General features: G+C 37.6%; 2 protein-coding genes across 5 annotated transcripts; both read left to right on the top strand.

The window, feature by feature from the left end:
* Positions 1 to 72: 72 nt before the first annotated feature.
* On the top strand, positions 73 to 9709 carry LOC102223039 (serine/arginine repetitive matrix protein 1-like). Its single transcript, XM_023342235.1, has 10 exons — positions 73 to 154; positions 2459 to 2527; positions 2666 to 3325; positions 3670 to 4308; positions 6891 to 7003; positions 7137 to 7239; positions 8126 to 8189; positions 8716 to 8787; positions 8888 to 9035; positions 9175 to 9709. Exons 2-9 carry the CDS (start codon positions 2487 to 2489, stop codon positions 9023 to 9025), a joined length of 1830 nt encoding a protein of 609 aa, XP_023198003.1. The 5' UTR covers positions 73 to 154; positions 2459 to 2486; the 3' UTR covers positions 9026 to 9035; positions 9175 to 9709.
* A 1205-nt stretch (positions 9710 to 10914) lies between these two features.
* LOC102235045 (SH3 domain-containing kinase-binding protein 1-like) lies at positions 10915 to 14189 on the top strand. 4 transcript variants are annotated; one of them, XM_023342627.1, is made up of 7 exons: positions 10915 to 11025; positions 11331 to 11419; positions 11516 to 11610; positions 13091 to 13201; positions 13293 to 13501; positions 13702 to 13765; positions 13868 to 14189. In XM_023342627.1, exons 2-7 carry the CDS (start codon positions 11386 to 11388, stop codon positions 13904 to 13906), a joined length of 552 nt encoding a protein of 183 aa, XP_023198395.1. In that variant the 5' UTR covers positions 10915 to 11025; positions 11331 to 11385; the 3' UTR covers positions 13907 to 14189. The 4 variants fall into 4 exon arrangements, with proteins under 4 accessions (XP_023198395.1, XP_023198394.1, XP_023198396.1 ...); XM_023342626.1 differs by having other exon boundaries at positions 11132 to 11419; XM_023342628.1 differs by lacking the exons at positions 11331 to 11419; positions 11516 to 11610 and adding an exon at positions 11132 to 11276 and having other exon boundaries at positions 10916 to 11025.
* The last annotated feature ends 195 nt before the right edge of the window (positions 14190 to 14384 follow it).

Here is a 14384-nt window from a genome sequence, read left to right as displayed (position 1 = left end):
ATCGATTTTGCGGCAGTCGCATTGACGCTCAGTTTTTCCTCCCAGACTTCAGGTGGCGCTGTCTATACTTATGTCGAAATACGTTGGAATGAGGCGAGCTAAAGCCTATCAGTGTCGCACGTAGCTTTTCATTTTAGATATCGGTCGGCAGTTGGTAAGTTGCACACCTTATACTCGCAATAAATTCATTTATTATTAGAGAAACAAAAGGACGTTTCTGTTTTAGGTCTAACATGGTGTGAAAATATTAAAATAACACACATGAAAGTTGTGAATACCGTTTCGTCGAGGGTTATAATGGCTAGCTTCCATTAGCTGAGTTAACGGCTAAACATTCTTAGCTTTCTGTCAGCTCGATGTATTATTGTTGAGGAGAACGTAACATTTCAGCTTTATGCTAGCCGCAAGCAAGCTGGGTTTGATTTTTCACCTTTACCAGCGTAAATTCCGTCACCGAGTCGTGGGATATATTTTAACAGCTGTCCAGAGTCAAAAGCTAAAAATGGAAACGAAGACTGCCCTACCCCCGTCGCCATAATGAGAGCTGAAACATAATAAGCCGCCACCATATTGAGCACATTGGTTCCTTTGTAGTATTTTACCTGGGTGTGATAAATTTAGCTTAAATTAATTACAGTCAGTGACATTTTAAATGCACATTAAACGAGGACTCATCGCTACTTATGTGACTGATGTATAGGACGTTTCAGTACAGATTTGAGTGAAAGTACAGCTGAGTGAGTATGCAATTCCTTGCGTTGGACATGCGAAATAACTGGGAGTTGGAATGTTTCCTAAAATGTTTTAGTCCCTTGGACCCATAATCTAATTGGAAGCATGTGTCTTGGAGATTTTGCAACATGTTGTTGACTATCGTTAAAAGTAGTCCAGTAAAATACACGTCTGTATTTTGAAAACATGGATTTGACTGTATCCTGAATGGCTAGGCGTCTTTTTATGCTTTTTATATGTACTCTTATTTTATTTTAGTTATTTTTTATTCATTATTCTTTTATGTGACTTGAACTTTGAGTCTACAATAATATCTATCTATTGCTTTTGATAAATTAAGGCATGGTAAATATTTACTCTTAAATTTTATTTGGTATTTAAATGTAAACAATTTATTTAAAATATTGCATCTACAAAGAACTGTATTCTTTTAAATGATGCAAAATTATGCAGATAAAAAAAACATTTGAAGTTTGTTTTCAAGTTGAAAAGCATGGGCTATTTTATAAGTCCTGGTTTTACATTGAAACTATAATATTCAAAATATCGTTCTTTTCTTTCTAAAGTAATAATTAATTGGAAAAAATGGTCAGTTTTATAATTTGCCTTTTCAGTTGTTGAATGTCAGTTTATTTACTTGTGAAATGCTTTTTAGAAATCAAACATGTTTTTGTCGAACTAAAATTTTACAGACAAGGCCCAGTTATGTTGCTAACAAGAGTAATTAAAAAAATAAACAAATTATGTCTTTGGTATGTTTATGCTATCAAAAAAATTCTATAACTCACCACTTTTAAAGCAGATTCAATGTTTTTGAGGGAAAGGTGCATTCAGTAGCAGAATCCCCAGTCTAGTCCTTGAGACAAATCAGACTGGGTGTTGTAGTAGTACAACTGATAAGAGATGAGGCAGGAACTTTGAACAAAGGTTGTTACAATAGTTTTGAAAATGAATAAGTTACCTAGGTAGTATTAGTTCCATGTTTATGGTCTTAATTTTTTTTCAGTGGTTGTCTTCAACAATAGTTAGCCATAAAGCTTATTAAATCTGTAATCTGATTGTTTATCTAAGATTTAGGGTGAATATTCTAATCTGCTTGCAGCCAAGGCAATAAGAACCATTGTTCAGCTTCAATTCAGTTAAAATAGTCTGTATTTCTTTTTAGGGCTTGGCTTTTCCTGTAATGAAAGACACAACCCCTCTGATTACCAGCAGCAGCCAAAAATTCAATTATCTCAATTTTCAATGAACATTATTGTTACGTTAGCTAACATTATCTATTCTCTATCAGTTAAGTAAATTATAAGGTTATTTTTTTGGTTTATTTATTTTTAAATATTAATATAAACATTAACATAAAAAAATTAAATAAACATCTTTATGTACAATTAATATAAAGACATTAATTAATATCAAAAGTGTTAAATTAAATTCACTGGAACTTGCAGATACCCGGCAGTAAAGGTATTCAGTTTGTACTCTTGATTGATTTTTTTCTGAATATTTAACCTTTGGCAGACTACTCATTTCAAAACACTGACAATAATAAAAAAAACTAATTGACTCGTACTTTTTTTTTTTTAAAGGAAATGTTACAATTACTGTTATTGATTGATAATTCAAACTTAAAATCTAAGAGATTCTTTGTGAGAGAAGAGCCTCATTCAGTAAAGGTCTGCAGTTGTCCAGTAGTATAATCTTTTAAATTTTTTTTATTCACCATCAGTCCATAGGTTATACACTCTCTTCCAAAGATGGTGCGAACACATTATGGACCACCACGCTTGAAGCCCAGGTAACCTTTTTCAAATGATGTTGCTCTTTTTGTTTTCCTTTTGGGTATTTTGTTATTTGTTATTGATTAATATTCTTAAATTGAAAGGATTTAAAGTACTTGTTGAAAACCACCTTTTTATTTCTTGTTCTCTGTCAGACCCTATGAAGATTCTCATCGACACAATGAAGGAAGTTACAACCCAAACTCTAAGAGTCGACGAGACGACCAGGGATATCCTAACAAGTCCCCTCCTAGCTGGCGAGAATCCAGAGGCAGAGGACGAGGCAGACCAGCACCAGTGGGCAGAAGGGTTCCTGAAATGGGACCTCAACGGGAGCCACGATTTAGTCACTGGAGGTCTCACAGTCAGGATTCCTTCCAATCCCACCCTCATAAAATGGACCAACATCATAGCCATCGCAGGCAGTCTCCATTGCGGCTGAACCGTACTCCTCAGCATCGCTCATCCCCTCACAGCCCTGCACACATACACCAGAGTCAAAGGGGTCCACCTTTTCACGGCCATCCTTCAGGTCACAGGTCACCTTCCCCAAGACATTTTCGTAGCCACCCAGCTGACAGGAGACCAGGATCTGCGCCTCCCTATCGAGGATCTTTTAGGGGATCCAGAAGACAGTCAGTTTTTTCTCCTCGAGATCCTCATCCAAGAGAAAGAGCCTATGAACAGTCAGGTCATGGCATGAAGCGTTGGAATGAACCTGGATCGTTCTCTCATCTGCACAATGGAGAGCATCGGCCCTCTGGGCCACAGAGGAGCCCCAGAGAGGTGCCAGGGAGAGGCTCATGTACAGAGAGGTACAAGCACGAAGCACCACCCCAAGCTGGGTAAAATTATATCAGGAGGAGGCTTGAGGTTGGCCACTTCTCCAAGTCACAGAAGTTGTAATGATGAGCTCTGCCCTGCTCCCGATTGTATTAATTACATGGGATTAAATTGGGTCTGATGTAAATGGGATTTAAGAGGAGCATTACTTCTGTAATTGGTCTCTGAAAGTGTACCTCCCCCCTACCTGTTTCATTCTGTCATGGCTTCAGAGAGGCCTACCTTTAAAGATAAAAGTTAAACCTTCCGCGTCCCACTTAAAATGGCAATGGATCTGTCATTATAATGATTTTTCTATTGTTTGATGGATGTGCAGGTGGTCAACTCAACAAGATTCCAGGAGGCAACGCGGTCCTGTGGAGAGGCAAGGCAGCAGATCCCACAGTCGAGAGAGGGCACAAGATGCCCCTCACCCGCCCGCCTTCAGAGCCCCCCCATGGAAAAGCGGCCCTCCACCACCATCATCACACTACAGGAACCTTCCTGAGAGGAATGTTTCAGGACCCCGCAAGAGGAGAATATCAAATATCAGCATGCCCTCTTCAGGCCCTGAACCGTATTATGGCAACCCGAAGTACCCTAGGAGAGAGAGACCCCAGCTGATGAGTATTCCCAGGCCATTTGGTGGCCCACCATTCTCCTTTAGGGGTAGAAGTTACTTGACCAGGGGCCGGGGGTTCAGAGCAGCATCTCTCATGAGGCTGAGAATTCCTCCAACTATAAGACCAAGGCCTCGTTTTGGTGATATTGCTGCACAGGGCCATGCCAGCTCTGTTCTTGCCATCAGGAAGAGACGTTTCCAGATGAAGGATGATCCCTTAAAAGACGAGGAACCGAGAAGGTTGAAACCACAACAGTCTCCATCAGAAGAGGATGACAAAGCCAGCAAATCTTCAGAAGACTCTGACACAGGAAAAGAACAGGTGGAATCACGCCGGTCGTTGAGCAAACACAGGTATGGTATTCTCCTTGTAGCACTGTTCGCAGGGGCTTGATGATGATGATGATTAAGAGGTCAAGAAAGAATGTGTGAAAAGGGTGCCAGCAGTGGAAAGTGGAGATGTCATGAGCTAAATTTGCAGCAGCCAAAGCCACCATTACAGGAGGCAAAGCCACCATTATTCTGAAATGACACCCTAAACTGCGTGCTACATACGTCTCAAAATACCTACCTCTGAAGTTGGATGAAGAGAAGGTTTATTCTCCAATTACAAACCGCATTGTTAAAGCTGGCTTGTCAGTCCTGACAAATGTAAAGTAACCCCATGAAGAGGAGAAATTGGGAATCCTCTCTGAGCCTAAAGCCTGAAAAAGCCTCTCTGCCTGCTGTGGAAAATTCTTCAGTCTCATTAAAGAGCCCAAACTTGCATAACTCCATTTGTGCTTGGCAAAGAGAGGACTCAGGATGATGTAACCATGACCCAAACTATCTTCAACAGCTTTTAAGTTACTGGGAGTCAATCAGCCATAAATGAAGGTTTGAATAAGAGATGCATCAACATTGCTTGCTGTGCTCAGCCAGCAACTGTTCATGGCTTCTAGACACTAATCTTGAAAAAACTGGCATGCTCGAAAAACAAATTCCCAAGAGTGAGGATCAGTCTGCAATTAGTACTATAAGTTGAAATGTGCCCATTGCCAAGAGACAGCAAGCCATTTTAAAAGATTGCAAGAAATGTTTGGAAAAATCCCATAGTATGCATGCCAGTATAAGAGATTCCCAACAAGAAAAAAATGCATTCTTAATCATGAACCAGTTGTGCATGGAATATGCAACAAATGCTTATGCTTAAGTGTAAAATAATTAACATGGCAAAGCAAAACTTCTTTAAAAAATTGTTGACTTCTGGAATTATAGTCATATATTGTCCTCTTGAAGGAACCAAATCTCTATTTAAAGAAGTGGAAATACAAGGGATGGGAAGAATCACCCAAGAAGGATCAGTAACTCAGCCCCTATTTATAAAGCTTTACATCAGCTGATGTGTGGAAGCTTGATGTTTAGCCATCAGTACCATTCAGAATTCATACAGTGAAGGGGAATCACAAAACCTACCATTTGGACTACATACGTTATGTTTAAGATGGAGGGCTCTGCTTCTTCTGAGTCACAAGAATTTTTACCAGGATTTGCTCTTGCTCCATATTTTCAGAAGTTCTTCAAATATTAACCATTTTGGAGGTGGACTTTTCAACTCAGATGTTTCGAGATGCATTATTTCAACTACCCAGAGATGAACATAAGAAATACTCAAAGGAGAACTTGCGTGGCAAAACTTCAATGGACTGTGGATAATCGACTGGACAAATATGAGAAAACCCAAAAGAAAGTCTGATGTATTTTAATTTGAGACATGGAGATACAGACATGGGGACCATTTAACCGCACCACCATGTTGTATTTTTTTCAGAGATTTCATATTGGTCGGCTTTTTCCATTATTCTGTACTCCACTTCTTATGTGACCTAAATCTGTTCAAACAGAACCTATCATCAAGCCAGATGGAAATCAATCCATTTACTTGCCGTCTAATCCAACCAAGATATAATCACCCCTCTCTATATCCTGCAGCACTAAAGCCCAAGATACTCCTATATAGTACATGACTGTTCTACAAAAGTGAGCTTTCCAGAAGAGGATGAAGAACTCTAACAAGAGTATTAACGAACAGCTTATTCCGAAGAGGAATACATTTTTTGAAAGGCTCATTTGTGTGTCTTGCAAAGTCTTCAGTGAACTGCCTTAAGCTTCTGACTCGGAAGAAGAAATAATCAAGCTTTCCCATCTCCCTCAGATTGCAGAAGTCTTCAAGACAGATTCATTTAGACAAGAAACATCTTTTAAAAGCCCCTGGAATAATAATCATTACTGGAGAAAACAGAGAAACGTCAAGGATTGGCTGATAAATTCATCTGAAGTTCAGTGTCCAAACACCCATGCTGTGATTCAAAAAAGGAAGATAGAAGACTTGATATGATGCAATCCAATCTTAGCGTCCCACCTGGATTTGACTACTCTAACAATTGATGAATAAATGGAGACAACTCAGATTGGTTCAGGTTACAAAAATAGGAGTAAAGAAGCATGGACATTCCTGGGTTTTTGTAAGTACCTAAGTAATGTGTGGCTCTGTGATAGGGGTATTCAATTGTGGTCTTGAGCTGGGGTCCTGCAGCTTCTAGACATGTCCCTTGCCCAACAGACTTGAATCAAAAGGCTGAAACACCTCAGTGTGCAGTCAAGTTCTCCAGAGTCCTGCTGATTACCTGATTATTGGAATCAGGTGTGTTAAAGCAAAGACACATCTAAAAGTTGCTAGACACTGAACCTCAAGGACTCGAGTTGAATACCCCTGCTCTATAATAATATCTGTCTTCAAAACAGTTCTATGCTTTTCTAATTAATTGTGCTTTACCTCTAAAATCTGGTCAGGGTAGTATATATTTTTTCCACTTGATTTTTTTTTAAAGGCCAATAATGTTGTTGCTTGTGTCAATTGTCAAAGCTAAAAGTCGACTGTTGTTGGTCCTCCCCAGATCTTCTCCAATAGAGAAACGTGATCTTGTTGTTTTGTCCCACTGGCCTCCGGGACCAAGCTCGTCCAAAGACGGCTCGCCTCCAAAAGGTCAGAGCCCAAAGTCGAGAACAGGTATGTGGTTTCCATCTGTGGTCCGGAGTATTATAAAAACCAAATTTCAATCAACAGGGTTAACATGATTTACTTGACTTTGTTTTTTACGCTTTAAATTTTGAGGTATAAACACTTTTTCTTTAAACTCTAGACCGCAGTTCGGATGGGGAAAGCACATCGCATAGACGCCTCTCAATCGATTCCAGATCACCTGAAGACAGAAAACACGAATACGTGGATAAAAGAGTGTTTAGGTACCATAAATATTACATTACACAAAAACTTAATTGTCTGAAATTTGGATTTGAAATGACAGACCAACACAAAGTAGCACAAATAATTTGCCTTTTTATTAATTAAAATCTTAATAGTGTGTAATAAGTTTAGCAATACAATTGCACTAATCATCTAATTAATAAAACATCTACCTGTTTGTAATTTTATCTCAGTATAAATCCAGCTATTTGTTAAAGAAAATGAGAGAACAATGAGTATTATGAAGACCAAGGAACACAGCAGGTCAGGGCTAAAGTTGTGCAGAAGGTGGCCCAGCTGGAAACTAGACTTTTCACCTACTCTGATCGTCTGGAAAATGTGAACTTTAGTCAAAGAAGCAACTGGAACTTTGCAGGGATCCAGAGTTTAGATGGGGAAAATTTGTAGACTCACCCACTTGAATTGTTTTTTGTTATTTTGACCTTTATGAAAGAAGCACAACAAGAATACATGTATTGGAGACAAGACGAACATAGAAGAAGGTGCTCTGGTCAAGGTTAAACTCTTTTCCATATGTGGAAAACTGCTTCATGCTTGAAAACAAACCTTGTCTGTCCGAACTTCAGCTATTTTACTAAGAAGGGTAGACAGAAAGTTCAGTTTAGATTTAGAAAGCTGGTAAAGGCAGACCTGGAGAACTTGAAGCTGTAATTGGACTAAGAGGAGCTCTAAATACATGCTCACTACATACATCTCAGGTCCATATGTTACAAAAAATATGAAGTCATGTATTTTTTCCCCTTCTCAGATGTGCTCTACTTTGTGTTGATATGCTCACAAATAATGCAACAATAATTATTTTATGTCATTGCAACTAAATACTAATGCTGCATTTTAATATCCGATCATTATTTATTTTTCCAGACCTGATAATGTGATGCATGACAGACCTGAAAGGCCGTCTTTCAGGAGACCAGGACCAATACAAGTAAGCGAATAAAGGCTGAAACTGACAGTTTTTACATATTTTAGCTTGACTGGGTAAGGTTTTTTTTAAGCCCTTCTGGGCTTGAAAATGGCCAGGGCAGCAAATGAATAAACACCAAAAAGAAAAAAAATCAGACAGGATCCAAAGTTGCAGAGCACATCATTTTTAAATTTATTATACATTTAAAAAAAAATAATTTTCTTACTTTGTGAAAGCCAAAGGATTCCCCCTCCTCAACCAACAGAGTGTTGAGGGTGTGCTTCCATGGCAACATGATCAGGAGACCTGAAAAAGATAGTGATGAGGAAAACATCATAAAGTTAATTTAATAAACTAATCATCAAGGTTTAAACCTTTCCTCAACACAAATTAAAAGAAATACATTTATAAATTTAATTTTCGTCATAGAAATCACAAGAAATACATCACTTGTTAGGGAGGTGGTGAATGCCTCACAATAGTAATGGTTGAATTTAGCCATGTAAGGCATTCTGTAAATGTATATGCTCACCTTCTGCTATTACAGCGGCCGAGAATTCCTGGTGGTTCAAGGAATACGGGCCCAGACATGTCGGAAAATATCAGAAGACCTCTGATGGTATGTGGAACTCTTGACTGTTTACAGATCTTTGACTTCCACTTTAAATATCCAGAAAGGTCATAAATCTCCTCAACTAATAATTGAATTTCTTTAAAAGGAGACTTTAGTTCCGCGTCCTTTTCCGAATCAGAGACCAGTGTTCAGAAAAAGCTACAGCATCGTGTCTAAATACCGCAACATGAGGGTGATGCGTCAGCGTGCGCCTTACAGTAGAGGACCCAACCAGCAACGCTAGCGACAAACTGGTGCGTTATACAAATTTCAATACACTTTGGTATTAAAATGTTTTTATATTTTGTGTTTAGATAAGAAATATCTACCAAGTAAATCCCTAGTAATTGCATTCAGATAAACTGTATTCTGCTTTTTTTTATATATATATAGGCACCAAATTGTGATTGTGGAGCTTAGAAACACTGAAATCTCCAGTACAGAACTGCTCTATCAAAGTGGACTGCACAAACCTGTACAGCTTCACCTCATACCCAACCAGCTTGTTGTGAAATTGTTCCTTCTAAGATGTTGTCCTTGATGTTTCATTCGTTTCATTTAACTACTGCTGTACTCAGTTTTAGAACGTTTCTGTTACCTATTTTATATATATATATATATATATATATATATATATATATATATATTATTTTTTTTTATGGTTTGGGAACGTTTGCTTTAAAAGTCCTTGTAAGTCCTGGTTTTACTTCAAATGTGCTAGTTTTTTTTGTTGTTTACAAGCAGCAATCAAACTTTTACTTTGATATGTGACTTTATAAACTTGTACTGATCTTGTCAGAGATTCACTCTAAATAAAACTAGAAATGTAACCGTTTTTTTCACAAATCTGTTCAATATGGACTTGATAGATCAGTATTACTTTGTTTACAAAATAAAATAAAGCTCAAAGTGGGCATTATTCACTCTTTCTTGTCTGAATAGCATGTCTTATGTTTTTTTTAAAAAGTGAAATTTGTGACCATTCAATCTAATTTTACTTATAAAGTTTCCATTCACATCAAATTTTGTTCACCTTCATAAACAGATCCCATTTCTGTACAATACTTTTTCAGACTAACATTGGAGTTATTGGCCAGTATTTAAAGTCATATCTGTGGCAGGAATCTAACTACGCCTCATCCTGATCTCAACATCTGTAACTGAAGAAAGATCTCAGCATATATCCAGGTGTTCTATGAGGATTTTGAGAGAACATTAGTAAACGGACAGCATCATAAAGAACACTGCAATCCATGAAATAGTGAAGAAATTTCAAACAATTAGGTTTAAGACCTTTTACCTCATAATGTGCCAGTGTTTAATTCATTGCATCCAAACCCAATAAAATCAAAATCTGTTTATGTGGTGACAAAATGAAAAAGTTACAGTTTAGGTAATATGAATTCATAGTTTCACAAGACGCTGTCATTTAAGGTTGCTCACATTGGGTGATGCAATTGACTTAACTTTTATGAGATGGTGAAATGCAGCCTGAAGTGATTCCACTCCGTTTCCATATAATTTTAAGTACATTAAAATAAAAATTGGGGTGTTTTTATTCTTATTTCATAGAGTTTTGAAAGAAGAACATTGTCAATGGGTGATGCTAATCCAGCTCTGGAAAAAAAGAGTCCATTGCACTGAATCTCATTGAAAACCTGGTTATTCCACCAAATATTGATTTCTGAACTCTTCCTGAGTTAAAACATTAGTATTGTTGTTTCTAAATGAATATGAACTTGTTTTCTTTGCATTATTTGAGGTCTGATAGATAGCACTGCGTCTTTTTTATTTTGACTGTTTCTCATTTTCTGCAAATAAAAGTTTTGCTTGGAATTTCGGAGACATGTTGTTAGTAGTTCATAGAATAAAAGAACAATGTTCATTTCACATGCTTTTTGCATTTCCCTGAAAAATAGAACTGCAGTTTCAGTACATTCTAAACCACATAACAAAATAGCCTCTGAAAATTTTTAGGGGAAAAATTAGTGTCAGGATCTCTAGAATAAAATCTAATCATCACTGTTGATACTTTCTTCTCTTTGGATCAGTCTCTCAGTTTGTGGGAGCCATTGCCCCCAACGCCACCCATCCCCTTCTTCCCCCTATCCCATATTTGTTGTCCTGCTCTAAACTTAGCTGTGACAGAACCACTCCTCATCACAACATGCATTGGAGTACAAAAGATGGGATCAAGTTTCCTCAGATGCTGCTGTATATCAGTCGTGACGCAGTAAAAATAAGGTGAGTGTGTGCTCAGGGTTCTTCATTGCTCTCACTGACTGTTTAGCTCAATTAGTTTGAAATTCGTGTCTGTGTTAAAGCCAACGTTTGTTACTCATCTGTTCAGCCTTGTGGTATGAGGAACAGCTGCTTCTACAGTCACACCAGCATTTAGATTCTACTACTCTGATGAACTAATGGTCCCAAATGGAGTTGTTTACCCTTTAGTGGACTGGGAAGAATTTCTACTTCCAAGAAACATCAAACTTGACGTGAGACTACACTGATTTCTGCATGTTTTTTCTCTGCTCACTCGCTCTCGCCAGTCATTTGGAGATGTAGTCCAGCCATGCTTTTTTTCTGCTTGTGCTCAACTGTGATATGATGGGCAGCTATAACTCAGCGCTCATTCCTGGTAAGCCATGCAACTATGTACTGTGAAAAATTTTAAATACTTTCTCTCTTTCTCTTCAAGGAGAGTTTTATTATTTGTCCTCTGTTCCTCTCAAAGACACAGAAGAGTTTGATTCCATTGTATGGTCGAGTCTGAACGAGCAAAGCGCTCCTGTTGCAGATGAGACGCTACAGTCAGAGCTCCGTTCTCTGGGAAGTATAAAATTAAGACAAGTGTTTGCGTTGTGCTGCAACGCCTCTCTCAAAACTTGGAGCCCTGTTTGAAAAGTGTGTCTGGTGTGTTTGTGTTCCCCCTGTCCTTGGGATAAATTTAGCTTTCCTGAGCCACCTCATACACACAGACATATATTGCAGCTGAAGATATCTACTTTTGCTCCTTACTTGTGACAAAGGCATTTACTCCCCCAGTAACAGATGAGTTCTGTCACAGGAATTAATAACTTGACCAGAATCAAAATCCTCTTCAGCAATTTTATTGAAGACAAACTGGAACAATGTATCTTCAGTTTGGATTAAGTAATTATTGGTTGTTTTAAAGTGGTGTGAGAGGCTTTTAAAAAAATCACTCTGAGCACAATCTCAGACATGAAATCCAACCTTTACTTTGAGTACAATTGTTAGGTAAGGGAAAAATCAGACATTAAGGATTGTTTTAAACAAGACTACTACACTTATTTGCACCTCTGCTGGTAATACTGGTGTTACTCTTTTGTAAAATTTTAACATAGATATGTTTGTGACGGTAGGAAAGAAGAAGCTTTCTCCTGTTATACCTCCCAAAATAAGTTGGCATTTACTGGTTTTAGTACCTTTTTCTTTACTTCTATTATAGTGATATGTGTTTCTTTAAAGATGCTGTCATACTGTTTCTCATCTTCCTGTGTGTCGGTGTGCTGAAAAATGCATGACATGAGGATCTAAATTGATTGTGTCCAAGTTGTTTGCACTGCAGGGCCATAATTACCAAGTTGATAGTAATCAGCAGCTATATTTTATTATAATTAAAAACACAAATGAGTTAATTTTGAATTCTTTCCCTTTTTGCTGCTCAGCAATAAATTAATAAAAAATATCATTGGATGTTTGTGGGCCTGCTTATTATGACATTAAATGAAAGCAAGAAAACATGGCTGATGAAAGTGGTAATTATTATTGAATCAATTAGCTTAAGCATCCTGCATGCTGACGTGAGTGAAGAACCTGAGTAGCGTCAGATGTTTTGTATAGTTCAGTCGCAGTTAGGTGGATCTTGTTGCAGCATGCTCTATTGTCTTTCACATTTTGAAGAGTGGCTGAGAAAAAATGTTTCTGCATTGGATACGTATCTGTTTCCATTACATAGATGCTATGGGAACTGATAGTGGAGCCAACAATTGTGATTTAGTTAAATCCTTGCTTTCAATACAAAGTGCTTGCAGCAACAAGCACTTTGTATTGCCTTTTTGCTGAAAATGTGCTATATAAATAAAATTACCTTTTACCTACCTTTACCTTCATAGTGTATGATTCCAGCTGAAAGCAAGTATTTGCAGTAAAGGATTTTTTAAATTTTATTTTCAGACTTCCTGTGGTATCAACTGTCTATTTTGAAGCATATTACACAGTCAGATGGGCAAATAATCATGGAAGCTGTTGTATGTGGCAGAAAACTCAAACTGGACTTTATTTACAGGTAACGTTTATGATTGAGAAGGAAAGAAGAGAAAACCAAAGTGAAGGAATGAATTCTTCAGCAAATGAAGAGAGCACTCAGGAAACAAGTCAGAATTGTTCCCCCCTTCAAGTGAGTCTTAATGGGAAACTGATTTTTGATAACTGGTGACACAGACTGGAAAATTAGGTGTAATTTTAATTTGACATTTTCTGTCCCGTAGGCTGCAGCCAAGAATATGTCAAAGGAGTCTTTCTCCTCGCTGCTGCCGAAGGCTCTCTCTGCTGTGCTAAATGCAGCAGTGCCCCCAACCCTCAACTCAGATCCCCGACCAAGAAGCCCAGAGAAAAATATCAAGCCAAACGTAGAACAGCTGCAGGCCGAGTTAAAAGACCTCAGGGACCAGTTTGAACAGATGAAGAGTCGACACAAGTAGGACTAAACAATTTTTACAGGCATTTTGGCAATTTAACCTCTTCAATTTACTTTGATGCAAACCTTAACAGTTAGCAGTAAGCTTAAGTAATGCACTGTATTTCTTAGATAGTTACATATATTTATTGTCAAGTGCTCAGAACAACATACATTTTAAACTTTTTTGAAATTCATTTAAAAAAAAAAAATTGTTTCAGCAAAGAAATTAAGCTGCTGATGAATGAGCTTGATGAGGAGAAGAGGATTCGCTTAACTTTACAGGTAGAAGTACATTTAGTCTGTAAATAGTTTCTTTAATGAAACTGAGATTAGGTTTGAAGTAATAGCATCTGATATCTGTTACTGTGTCTTTCTTTGATTAAGATGGAAATCCAGCGGATGAAGAAGCACATGTCGAAATGAACAAGAAGGACTGGATCAAGGGCAAGGGTTTCTGTTGTTACATATGCTTTATGTAACTTTTTAAAGAAACTGAAAATGAAAATAATCTTTTTCATGCTTTTTTAAAAGGAAAATGGACAGTTTATTATTAAAAGTATCTGTGAGGTGGTTGATTCACTCAAGTCTCAGTTAGGCAGTTGAATAAGATTACAAAGTGCATATAAAACACTGAGTCATTGCTGAAATGTCTCAATCCAGTCCCAGGAATCTAGGTGGTGTCCAAATAAAGGCTTTTAAAAATTGACTGGAATCATAATCCCTGGCTAAAGTCAACTCCCAGATTGCTTCATGGCTACGTTTTGACCAGCTGAAACTGGATCGAAATATGTTACAACCAAAATATTATCAAGTCATATTAAACCAGAGAATAAACATGCTAGTGTTAGCCTAACATTTTACCAAACTGGGAGCAAGGCATAACTTTAATGAAGACAGTAGG

Source organism: Xiphophorus maculatus, chromosome 11, assembly GCF_002775205.1.
Source record: "Xiphophorus maculatus strain JP 163 A chromosome 11, X_maculatus-5.0-male, whole genome shotgun sequence".
Lineage (NCBI taxonomy): Eukaryota > Metazoa > Chordata > Actinopteri > Cyprinodontiformes > Poeciliidae > Xiphophorus > Xiphophorus maculatus.
This window is presented reverse-complemented; position numbering and strand designations above follow the sequence as displayed.